Source organism: Moschus berezovskii, chromosome 12 (assembly GCF_049115385.1).
Source record: "Moschus berezovskii isolate FMDL1 chromosome 12, NW_MosBer_1.0, whole genome shotgun sequence".
Lineage (NCBI taxonomy): Eukaryota > Metazoa > Chordata > Mammalia > Artiodactyla > Moschidae > Moschus > Moschus berezovskii.
This window is the reverse complement of record NC_142471.1, coordinates 30,123,763-30,136,891: the sequence shown is the minus strand read 5'-3', so window position 1 is coordinate 30,136,891 and position 13,129 is coordinate 30,123,763. Positions and strand designations below refer to the sequence as shown.

At 38.3% G+C, this 13,129-nt stretch overlaps 1 protein-coding gene across 7 annotated transcripts in view; it reads left to right on the top strand.

Annotated features, from left to right (window-relative positions):
• Positions 1-13,129, top strand: part of CFAP70 (cilia and flagella associated protein 70) — a 96,614-nt gene that overhangs the window by 36,112 nt on the left and 47,373 nt on the right. For all 7 annotated transcript variants that reach the window (XM_088841995.1, XM_088841994.1, XM_088841996.1 and 4 more), the window contains 6 exons: positions 4,221-4,391; positions 4,576-4,656; positions 6,595-6,686; positions 10,924-10,984; positions 11,304-11,498; positions 12,845-12,976. In XM_088841995.1, coding sequence (XP_088698121.1) covers positions 4,221-4,391; positions 4,576-4,656; positions 6,595-6,686; positions 10,924-10,984; positions 11,304-11,498; positions 12,845-12,976 — 732 coding nt within the window. The remainder of the gene's footprint in view (positions 1-4,220; positions 4,392-4,575; positions 4,657-6,594; positions 6,687-10,923; positions 10,985-11,303; positions 11,499-12,844; positions 12,977-13,129) is intronic.

Below are 13,129 nucleotides of genomic sequence, written 5' to 3'. Positions count from 1 at the left end.
AATAATAACACATGTGAGTAGTCTAAACACACCAATGAAAGGAAAAAGATTATGAGTTTGGATTTTTTTAAAAAGTTGGGATTTGAGAAATCAAATATATGATATCACTTATGTGTGGAATCTAAAAAATAATACAAATGAATCTCTATACAAAACATAAACACACTCAGACTTAGAAAATAAACTTATGTTTACCAAAGGGGAAAGGAAGTGAGTGGAGGGATAAATTAGGAGTATGAGATTAACAGATACAAACTACTGTACATAAAACAGATAAGCAACAAGGGTTTACTTCAGAACACAGGGAATTGTTTTCAATATCTTGTAGTGACCTATAATGTAAGATAATCTTAAAAATTTATGTAACTGAGTCACTTTTCTGTATACCTGAAACTGACAACTGTAAATCAACTATATTTCAATAAAAAATCAAGATTCAATGATATGCTATCTATAACAAATACATTTTGATTCAAAGACACATAAGTTGAAGTAAAAGGATGGAAAAGATATACTATGCAAATAGAAACAGAGCTAAGTGACTATATTTATATCAGACAAAATAGACTTCAAGATGAGTAATATTATTACAGATATAGCGTAGCATGTCAATTAATCAGGAAGATAGGATTTATAAGTTATAGATTATTATATATAATATATGTGTAAATAATAAATGTATGTACATCTAACAATGGAAGCTCATTATTCATGAAGCCAAACTCAGCAGAATTGAAAGAGGTAATAGGTAATTTGGCACTTAACATTTAGAAATTTCAGTATTCTACTCTTAATACTTGGCAGAACAACTATTTAGAAAATCTTTGTTAAACATAATTAATTTATGTTTAATAATGATGTTTACAATTAATAATAATTTAATAAACAAAATTACTTTAATATAGAAAATCTTCATTAGATATAAACATAATCTATATTAAACTTAACATTTGTGTGTATGTGTGTGCTCAGTCGTGTCTTGGCGCCCCTATGGACTGTAGCCCACCAGTCTTCTTTGTCCATGGGATTTTCCTGGCAAGAATACTGGAGTGGGTTGCCATTTCCTCTTCCAGGTGATCTTCCCAACCCAGGGATTGATCCCATATCTCCTGCACTGCCGGCAGATTCTTTACGGCTGAGCCACCTAAGATTCCCCAAATTTACCATGTGAATTGAAGTGAAAGTCACTCAGTCGTGTTCTGACTTTTGCAACCCCATAATCTGTGCATGGAATTCTCTAAGCAAGAATACTGGACTGGGTAGACATTCCCTTCTCCTAGGGATCTTTCCAAACTTAACCATACATCCCAGCAAATCATTCCTAGGAACCTACCAAGAGAACTGAAATCCTACTTTTATACAAAGACATGTATATGGATGTTGATAGCATTATTCATAGTAGCTAAAAAGTCACAGCAAACCAAATGCCCACAACTAATGAATCAATAAGCAAATTGTGGCACATCTATACTAGGGAATCAGTTCAGTTCAGTTCAGTCGCTCAGTTGTGTCTGACTCTTTGAGACCCCATGGATTGCAGCACGACAGGCCTCCCTGTCCATCAACAACTCCCAGAGCCTACCCAAACTCATGTCCATTGAGTTGGGGTTGCAACTATCTCATCCTCTGTTGTCCCTTTCTCCTCCTGCCCTCAATCTTTACCAGCATCAGGGTCTTTTCAGATGAGTTAGCTCTTCGCATCAGGTGGCCAAAGAATTGGAGTTTCAGCTTCAGCATCAGTTCTTCCAATGAGCACCCAGGACTGATCTCCCTTAAGATGGACTGGTTGGATCCCCTTGCTGTCCAAAGGACTCTCAAGAGTCTTCTCCAACACCACAGTTCAAAAGCATCAATTCTTTGGCGCTCAGCTTTCTTTATAGTCCAACTCTCACATCCATACATGACTGCTGGAAAAACCATAGCCTTGACTGCTGCTGCTGCTAAGTCACTTCAGTCGTGTCCGACTCTGTGTGACCCCATAGACGGAAGCCCACCAGGCTCCCCCTTCCCTGGGATTCTCCAGGCAAGAACACTGGAGTGGGTTGCCATTTCCTTCTCCATAAGGAATACTAGGGAATACTATTTAGCAATAAAAAGGAATGAACTACAATTAATGTAATATGCCAAAATCATTGAATTTTATTTTTCCAGAGCAAAACTGGGAGAATTCATTTCCTTGTCTTTTTGGACTTGCTGCTGAAACAGAACCTTATTTCACCTTTATTGATTGTCTGCTCCATTCTGGAGCTTGCTTAGATGTTGCCCAGTGAATTCCGTTTTTAATATTCGTGGGCTAGCAGTCTTTACTACCATCCCCCTTGCCTAAACAGAAAAGATCCAAAATTGTAAGTGCTTCATTCTGTTTCAACCAAGCAGAAAAACAGATTCTCATAGGAAGATGCTGTTTAGACCTGGAAAGCAGATTTTTTTTCCCCCAAAATCATGGAATTTTGACTGTACTGTAAATGGGTAAACTGTATGGACAACGAAACAACAAAGCTGTTTTTAAAAAGGAATGAACTACTGATACATGCTGTAACATGGATAAACCTCAAAAACATTATGCTGCGTGAAAGGAGACATAAATGACTGCATATTGTGTAATACCACTTACGTGAAATGTTCTCTTTTCCAGAGAGGTTAACATTTAAAAAAATTTGCATCTTAGAATATATGAAATGCAGCAATTATGGTAGAGGTGGCAGGATTGTGAATGGTGTTTCAGTTCAGTTCAGTTCAGTTCAGTCGCTCAGTCGTGTCTGACTCTTTGCGACCCATGAATCACAGCACGCCAGGCCTCCCTGTCCATCACCAACTCCCGGAGTTCACTCAGACTCATGTCCATCGAGTCGGTGATGCCATCCAGCCATCTCATTCTCTGTCGTCCCCTTCTCCTCCCGCCCCCAATCCCTCCCAGCATCAGAGTCTTTTCCAGTCAGTCAACTCGTCGCATGAGGTAGCCAAAGTATTAGAGTTTCAGCTTTAGCATCAGTCGTTCCAATGAACACCCAGGATTGATCTCCTTTAGAATGGACTGGTTGTTTTTCTTTAATATTGCCGTACTATCTTTTAGCAGGTTTGTTAAGGTATGACTGACATATAAATTGTATATATTTAAAGTGTACAATGTAAAACTTCTAATGTAGGTTTGCATATGTGAAATTATCACCACAATCATGATAAAATATCCATTGTCCTCATCTGTTATCCTTCTCTCCCTCCTCTGTCCACTCCTTCCCTCTCTTTTGGGGTAGGTCAGTCTTATTTCATTCACTTATCGTAAGTTACATTTAGATTCATCCTTGTTGTTTAATTATAAAGATTATTTTAAGATTCTTTTCTAGCTGTTTTTCTATAGTTTGAATTTTCCCATGCATAGTTTTATTTTAAACTTGCACTATTCTTCCAGTTATAAGTGATAAACCAGTAGTATTTAGATAGATAATACTTCTTGTACAGAAATAAATTCTATTGCTTAAAGTTAATCTGAAATTATGTGTCAAAGTTTAAACCCTTTCTGGTACCAAGTTATGAGAAACCAAAACAAGCAAGGTTGAAATTTCTCTTACTAGTTTAAAAACTAGGGTAGGCAGCTAATTTTCTGTGAATGGTTTCATCAGTTCAACCAGTATGGCAAGGCAATTAAGCTTTTTTGCTTCTATTTATCTCTGATTGTACTACACTAAAATTATCTGGAAAACTAAATGATGTTAAAGAATATTGTGCTCAGAGGTTCCTCTGCCATTATACATAGTGAAGTCAGTCAGAAAGAGAAAAACAATATACTATATTAATGTATATTAGAAAAATAATATTGATGAACAGCAGGGAAGGAAAAGAGACACAGATGAAGAGAATGGTCTTGTGAACACAGGGGAGGGAGAGAGTGGGACAAATGGGGACAGTGGCATCCACATATACGCACTATCTGGTGTAAGAGGGATAGCTGGTGAAAAGCTGCTGTGCAGCACAGGCAGCCTAGTCCGGTGCTCTGTGATGACCCGGAGGGGTGGGATAGGGAAAGCAGGGAGATGAAGGAGGGAAGGGACATATATTTAATTATGGCTGATTTGCATTGTTGTATGGCAGAAAGCAACACAACATTGTAAAAATTTAAAAAACTCAGTAAGAAAAGAATAAAGTTGGTTTTTTTTTTTTGTTTTGTTTTTTTAGTTTGTTTCATTTGCCTGTGAGTAATTACATTTTTTGTTTCTTTTCAGACCAAGTGTTTATTTAGCTTGTTCCGGGATACTGGCCATAGTTTGACTCAGAATAATAAAGTAGGAGGAATTAATTCTCCAGTGTCTAAACCAGTTGTTTCTAAGAACCTGAAAGAGGATAAAACAGTCAAAGAAAAGGAAATGGAAGGAAAGCCTAGACCTGGGGATGTGGTAGGTTGTTGAGATGTTGATGATTTTGCTGGTTTTGTTACTTTCCAGAGGCTTGCACTTGTTTCTCTTTTGATGAATTGCTTCAGTTTAATTGACGTTTTGATGCAACATAATGGTCCTTGCTCCAGCTGTTGCGGAGACCATATAATAATTGAGTTTTTGATGTGTGCTTATTTTCTTTCAGCAAGCACCTAGTATAAAATCTCAGAGCTCAGATACTCCTTTGGAAATTGAACCCTCCCTTTGCAACAATCCAGAAGGACAGGTAACTCTGCATGAAGAATTTGAAAATTGTTTGAATCCATCAGTCCTTTACTAAGCAGGATTGTATCATATAGTGGAAAATGCTCAGGAAAGTTCATTTTCTGAGTAATCATCCCATATTTGCCATGACTAGCTTATGACCTTGAGTAAGGTCATGTTTTTGTCTTGTTGAGACTCTAAAATGAGTGGATAACAGATTAATTTCAAGGTCCTTCCTAGCATTAAAAAATTATGTCTCATTAATTATGCTTATTAACCACTATTAGCGATGTAGAGATACATCATCTACAGCATTTATTCGTATGCTCTCAGGATACTCAACACTCTGGTGGGCAGAACAGACTGGTATATAACTAACTGTAAGACAGACACTTGATGAATGCTGTAGCAGAGGTACAAATGAAAGCACTGTGTGGACTCAGGAGTCAGATGAGGCAGTCTCAGAAGTCTTCAGGAAGGGGTGGCGTCCAAGCTAAGTAGTGAAATATAAAGAGAACCCTCTGCCAAATGGAGGTGGAAGATGATTTTCAGGATCAGAGAATAACTTGAGTCAAGACTCAAAAAAGGTAGCAGAACTCAGGGTATGTAAATTAATTCAGTGTGCGATATAGAGAAATGACAACCCACTCCAGTATTCTTGCCTGGAGAATCCCATGGACAGAGGAGCCTGGCAGGCTACAGCCCACGGGGTTGCAAGAGTCGGACACGACTTAGTGACTAAACCACCACCACCACCGTGATATAGAGAAATGAAAAGAAAGTAATGGCTCTAGAAGGAGGTGATAAAGAAGAGAGAGACTGAGTTGGGGTTTAGAAATGCTTTGAAAGGCTTGCTGAAAAGTGTGGGCTTCATTCTATGGATAATGAGGGACTGTTAAGCCTTATCTTAGAGATGCACATTTAAGTTTTTAAGTCACGTAGAAATAATACCTCGTGAGTGTGTCAGATTAATGACAGTTTAATCTAGGGACATGGTTGTAGTAAAGAAAGTAAAAAACCCACAGAGGCAAGGTATGAAATTTGAAAGCTGTGGGTGTTGAAGAATAAAAGTTAAAGCTAACTTGGGTTTCAAGCCTCACTTTCTGGAAAGATGACAGAATCATTAGAGAAAAATAAAGATAGTGGTTATTATAGGGGAATTATAAGTTCAGTTTTGGACCTGATATATTTAGGAAACTGGCAAAAATCTAGGTAGACATGTCCTAGGTTGAAGTTGATAGATGGTACTTAGGAGGGTGTGGGTGGGAATGTCAGAAGGTTATGATATTATTTCTGCAAGACTCCTGAAAGATGTTTGCTAGAAGAAAGAATGACATTCACTTAAAAGAATTCTAAGAATAGTATTAAACAAATTAAACAAGACTTCAACTGGGGTAGATGTTTTCAAGAATAAAATTGAAAACCTTTTTCTGCAAGAGATAACCACTGCCACTATTTTTAAAGAATATTTATTTATTTATTTACTTATGGCTGCCCTAGCTGCTTGTTGCTGTGCTTGGGACTTTCTCTAGTTATGGCAAGCTGGGGTTACTCTTTGTTGTGGGGTGCAGGCTTCTCCTTGCAAAGGCTTCTCTTGTTGCGTAGCAAGTGCTGTAGGCACACTGGCTCCAGTTGTTGTAGTACTCAAGCTCAGTAATTGTGGTGCATGGATTTAGTTGCCCTTCTGCATGTGGGATCATTCCAGACCTGGGATCAAACCTATGTCCACTGCATTAGCAGTCGATCCTTAACCACTGGACCACCAGGGAAGCCCCCCCAAACATTACTATCTTTCTTTCCAGATATTTTTCTATGTAAAAAATATTTTGAGTCATAATAACAGTATATATAGTTAAATATACAGTTTTCTCATTTATATTGTGAGCATTATAGTACTAAAATTTTTTAATGAATATGTATTTTCCTGGAAAGAATAAATTAGAGAAAAATGTCTTTGCAGCAATATGTAGAAGCAGGGACTTACATTGTGTTGGAGATTGAACTGGACAAAGCCTTGGTTCCGAAGAGAATGCCAGAGGAACTAGCCAGAAGGTGTGTGGCGATGGTTCTCATACTTGTTTTGCAAGACAATTTGGGTGACTTCTTTAAAGGAAGTCATTTTGTCCATATAAATGTAATTTTTCTTGGGTTAAGCAGCAGACAGTTTTCTGGGTGTTTTTTTTTTAATGAAGTTTTTTTCGTTACTTTTGTCTTCTTTTAAAAAAAGCCATATATGCCAATTAAAAAATATTGAAAATTTCAAGATGAGCAAGAAAAAAAATTCAACAAGAAAGTATCTAAAAATACCCAGATTTCTTTCTACTCACCCAGTGATAACCATTTTTAACACCTTGGTATTTATCCTTCTGGAGTTATTGTAAATCTCTATATTAGACACACACACACTCCTCTCATATAAATATGTGTAATTTTTTAGAACTATTCTTATGTTGTACCACAGTGCTTTGATTGTGATTATAAGAAGTTGTCTGTTTCATCAAAGTTATCCAATTTACTGATGTATATTTATTCATGGTATCCTTTATTATCGATTCTTCGGTGATCAGCTTTCTTCATAGTCCAACTCTCACATCCATACATGACCACGGGAAAAACCATTGCCTTGACTAGACGGACCTTTGTTGGCAAAGTAATGTCTCTGCTTTTTAATATACTATCAAGGTTGGTCATAACTTTCCTTCCAAGGAGTAAGCGTCTTTTAATTTCATGGCTGCAATCAGCATCTGCAGTGATTTTGGAGCCTAAAAAAATAAAGTCTGACACTGTTTTCACTGTTTGCCCATCTATTTCCCATGAAGTGATGGGACCAGATGCCATGATCTTTGTTTTCTGAATGTTGAGCTTCAAGCCAACCTTTTCACTCTCCTCTTTCACTTTCATCAAGAGGCTTTTGAGTTCCTCTTCACTTTCTGCCATAAGGGTAGTGTCATCTGCATATCTGAGGTTATTGATATTTCTCCTGGCAATCTTGATTCCAGCTTGTGCTTCTTCCAGCCCAGCGTTCCTCATGATGTACTCTGCATATAAGTTAAATAAGCAAGGTGACAATATACAACCTTGACGTACACCTTTTCCTATTTGGAACCAGTCTGTTGTTCCATGTCCAGTTCTAACTGTTGCTTCCTGACCTGCATACAGGTTTCTCAAGAGGCAGGTCAGGTGGTCTGGGATTCCCATCTCTTTCAGAATGTTCCACAGTTTATTGTGATCGACACAGTCAAAGGCTTTGGCATAGTCAATGAAGCAGAAATAGATGTTTTTCGCCGAAGAATCGATGCTTTTGAACTGTGGTGTTGGAGAAGACTCTTGAGAGTCCCTTATACTGCAAGGAGATCCAACCAGTCCATTCTAAAGGAGATCAATCCTGGATGTTCATTGGAGGGACTGATGCTAAAGCTGAAACTGCAATACTTTGGCCACCTCATGCGGCGAGTTGACTCACTGGAAAAGACTCTGATGCTGGGAAAGGTTGGGGGCGGGAGGAGAAGGGGACGACGGAGAATGAGATGGCTGGGTGGCATCACCGACTCTGTGGACATGAGTTTGAGTGTACTCCGGGAGTTGGTGATGGACAGGGAGGCCTGGCGTGCTGTGATTTATGGGGTCGCAGAGAGTTGGACACGACTGAGCGACTGAACTGAACTGAACTGAACTGATCCTTTATTATCTTTTTTATATATATATATACAATGGAGAATAATGTCTCCGTATATATGAGGAATCCTTCTACATTTCCTTTCAATTCTCATGCCATTTCCCTACCAACACCCTGCACCCCAGGCCTAAGCAATCATCTACTTTTTGTCTGTATTAATTTGCCAGCTCTGAAACATTTCATTTAAGTGGAATCATACCAGTGTGGTCTTTGTTGACTGGCTTCTTTCATCTAATATAATGCTGTGAAGGTTCATCCGGAATGTAGCGTGCATCAGTACTTCATTTCCTTATTGTTGAATAGGGCTTCATTCTATGAATATACCACATTTGGGCAATTTATTTTTATTATAGCATTCTGTAATGATTATATTAAAATGGAAATCAATTCATATAACTCCTCTCTTCAGAAGCTACCAGTGACTCCCATCATACTCTGAATAAAAGTCAAAGTCTATAATGACCTACAAGGGGCTGGCTATGTATTCTGCATGTATTTTCTCCTCATTTTTTTCGGTCTAGCCAAAGTGGCCTCTTGTTATTGCTCACACATGCCAGGCATACTCTTGCAGCAAGGCCTTTACACTTGCTGCTTGCTTTTCCTATAATTTCCTTCACCCCAGATATCTACATAACTTGTTTCCTCACTTCTATAAGGTCGTACTCAAGTATTATCATCTCAGTGAAGCTTTCCCTGGTGAAATATGCTCCCCAACTCCACCACTCCCAACCCCCAACATAGTTTGTCTGCCTTCTTGCATTATTTTTCTGTGTGGAACATATCACTAACATATTTATCTTATTTATTGTCCTTTTTTCCCCCAACTAAAATGTAAGTGCCATGAGGGCAAGAATTTTTGTCTTTGTTTAATACTGTATCCCTGGCACCTGGAAAAGTGCCTGGTGGATAATAGGCACTCAATATATATTTTCAATGAATGAATAATGTTGTCTCTGCAAAGGAAACTGGGTGGCTAAACAGGTTGGCAGGAGACCATTTACTATTGTTTCATATTTCTTCAATTTTGAATCATATGGATATATTATCTAATAGCTAGATAAAATTAAAATTAGGAGTTATGATCAAGGTCTAAAATTACATATAACCTATTCTCACTTTTCTTTTCTTTTTGGCCATGCCATGTAGCTTGAGAGATCTTATTTCCCCAACCAAGGATTGAACCTGGGCCACTGCAGTGAAAGTACCAAGTCTTAACCACTGGAACACCAGGGAATTCTCTCATATATAGAACCTATTAAAGAAAAATTGGATTTGTGAATTTTTTGGTAAATTTCAAGACAGTATAGTGTACCTAAGTAGGAATCTGAAACTATAAGAAGGAAGAACTATAATTCTGTTTGCGGTGTGCACTTAGCCACTCAGTCATGTCCAACTCTTTGCAACCCCATGGACTGTAGCCTGACAGGCTCCTCTGTCCATGGGATTCTCCAGGCAAGAATACTGGAGTAGGTTGCCATGCCCTCCTCCAGGCGATCTTCCCAACCCAAGGATTGAACCCAGGTCTCCCACATCGCAGGCGGATTCATTACCAAGTGAGCCATCAGGGAAGCCCCTTATTTCTTTTGGGTTCTTGTAAGAACTCCTGAAACTGGAAGGTAAAAGTTTTGGTGTAAGTAGTTTAGCAGTGATAAAATGTATTTTCTTATTCACTGTAAAGTTTTTATTTTCCACCTTAAAGTTTGATATCTTTGCTGTAGCTTAATGCAGTCTTATAAATTATGACCAAGAGTATACTTTATCCTTATTGTTATTCAGTCACTCACTTGTGTCTGACTTTTCACAGCCCCATGGATTGTAGCACATCAGGCTTCCCTGTCCTTCACTATCTCCCAGAGTTTGCTCAAACTCATGACCATTGAGCTGATGATGCCATCCAACCATCTCATCCTCTGTCACCGCCTTCTCCTCCTGCCTTCAATCTTTCTCAGCATCAGGGTCTTTTCAAATGAGTCAGTTCTTCACATCAGGTGGCCGATGAATGTACTGGAGCTCCAGCTTCAGCATCAGTCCTTCCAATGAATATTCAGGGCTGATTTCTTTTAGGATTGACTGATTTGATCTCCTTGCAGTCCAAGGGACTCTGAAGAGTCCTCTCTAGCACCGCAGTTCGAAAGCATCAATTTTTCCTACTGGAGAGGAAAGAAAAGCTTTCACTTGCTTGTACCATTTATATTTCCAAAACTTTGTGCTTTCAGAGATTCTACCAAAAGTCATAACAGCTACTGTTAGTAGCTACATAAAGCTACTAAAGTCAAAAAACCCATTTCTTTCTAATGCCTGTGTCATGTAGCTTCTTGTGTACAGTTAGGTTTTGAAAAAATGTATAAGGGTAAAGCCTGGGCTCAAATTAACCAGAAGTGCAACTTAGCTACTTTCCAGGTAGCTATTTAGTGGCTTCCTACCTTCCTTCCTATTCCACAGTTATATGCTGTCCTGAAGTTCACATCTAGGTTCTTACCTGAGATAATAGCATAATGGTTGAGTGTGATGGGAAACTGACCTTTGATATCCCTCATCCAGACCTTTGGAGGTGGGAAGTAAAAGAACATACATCTGGATATAAGAAAGTTTGTGTGTTTTTTTCTGATACAGGGTCAAGGAAATGATTCCTCCAAGGCCACCTCTTACCCGTAGGACAGGAGGAGCTCAGAAGGTAAATGCCAAAGCCAAGGTGAAACTCTGAGATGTTGAGTGCACCCACTTGAAAATAGGGCATGGGCTCTTCAGTAGGTTTTCCAGAAGGAGTGAGAAAGTGTAGCTTCACATATTTTTCCTCATGCTTCTGTCTGACCAGTGGCATCCAATGAATAGCATACAGTGTTTAATCTTTGACTGATGGTTTCTGAGATGGGAAGAAAGGGGAATTTATACTTAAAGTATTATTGAATGTAAAACCCAATCCAGTTGCAGACTTTCATTCTGTGTCTTGACCTTTTTGAGGCCCCTTTACCAGACATTTTGTATTTTTCTAGGCAGTGAGTGACTACCACATGCAGATCAAGAACATTTCTAGAGCCATTCTGAATGAATATCACAATATGTTTGGAAAACAAGCAGTCAAGACTGGGAATGATATAGACAGTGAAACCCTGGAGGAGCAGAAGTGCCAGCTCAACTATGAACTTAATTGCTCTGGAAAATACTTTGCTTTCAAAGAACAACTCAAGGTAAATATTAATTTATTAAACCATGGATTTTTGTGAAGCATCTTCTCTGCATATGTAGTTATCATTTCTTTTCCAGTTAAGTTCAGCTATGCTCTACCTTTCTTACTACTGGTGCAAAGACCTGTGTTCTCTATGATAGAATGTCTAGAGACATTCTTCCACTCCTATGTAGCCTTGGTATGGTTCAGTATCCATACTGAGTGTAAGCTTGTAATAAATTAATTCCTTACTTGAAGTTAGGCCAGATTTGGGGCCAGATTTCGTGTTGCACTAGCAGGCAGACACTCTGTACCTGGTGTTGATTCCATTCCATTCAACAGTTTTCTGTTTTCCATTGCAAACCTTTTCCTAGCCCATAGTATTACTAAGATTTGGAAATATTTACTTAATAATAATTTCCCAAATAGTAATGGCTAATATTTATTGAGTATTTGTTGTATACAGACAAATTTTTAAATACTTCATATTTTACTAATTTAATCCTTACAACAACTATAAGAGAAAGGTACTCCTTATTTTATAGATAGAGAATTGCAGTATTTAGTTGGTTAAATAATTTGCCCAAGATTACAGAGCTAGTAAAGGTCAGAGATGGGATGTACATTCAGGCAATCTGGCTCCAGACTCAACATTCTTATTTGCTACACTGCAGTGCTTCTCTGTGTACATTTACTCTGTGCCCTAAACTGTACCAAACAGATACAAAGAAAGTATGTGGAAATAATAAAGTGAAAAACAACTGATACCCATGGAGACAAAAGGCTATTCTCAGTTTGATTCCTGGTTCTACTATTACTAGCTGGATGACCTTCTTCTCCTGTTATTTCTCTTTGGCCTCTCAGTCTTCTTTTGAAGTAAGATAGGAATACCAGAAGTACATATCCATTTAATAAATGAGGAAACCGAAATACCAAGTATAAAATAATTTATGAGGTTGTACAGTGGCAGGATTAGAACCAGGATTCCATTGTTCAGTCTCTCAAATCAGGCCTTTCTCCTTTCTCCCTTGAATCATGTTGCCACTATGAGAAACATAATGCATAAACATAATGCTAAGGTTTTCTTTGGCTTTATGATTCTCTTTGCAAAGTGTGAATCCTGTATTGACCATATTGATGATGATGGTAATGTCAAGAAAAGAATGATGTCATGAAGACATACTTTGATGTCATGAAAAGTATCTTAATTGGGGGAAAATCAGAGAGCCAACAGTCTAGCAGTCACCAAGAAAAATCAGTTCACTTTCTGGATTTCTGATGAGCCTTAGATCAGAAGCTCAAGGGAGGTCTGTGCTGTTAGCATGCTGCTGAACTGTGTTGTCAGATGGTGATACGTGTCTCTTGCAGCATGCTGTGGTAAAGATTGTAAGAGAGAAGTACTTGAAGACAACATCATTTGAAAGCCAAGAAGAGCTGCAGAAATTTATCAGTGAGCTATATGTTTTCTTGGTGGATCAGATGCATGTGGCCTTAAACCAGGTGGGTGCTTTAGAACTAAGCACTCTTCCTTTTCTCTGTAGGTAATCAGGGTCTCTTGTAAATAATTCCTTTCTTCTTGCCTCTTTTCTTCCTTAACTCCACAGACGTTTATTGGGGTAGCTGCTCTGTGCTAGGCATTGAAAACACAAAGAT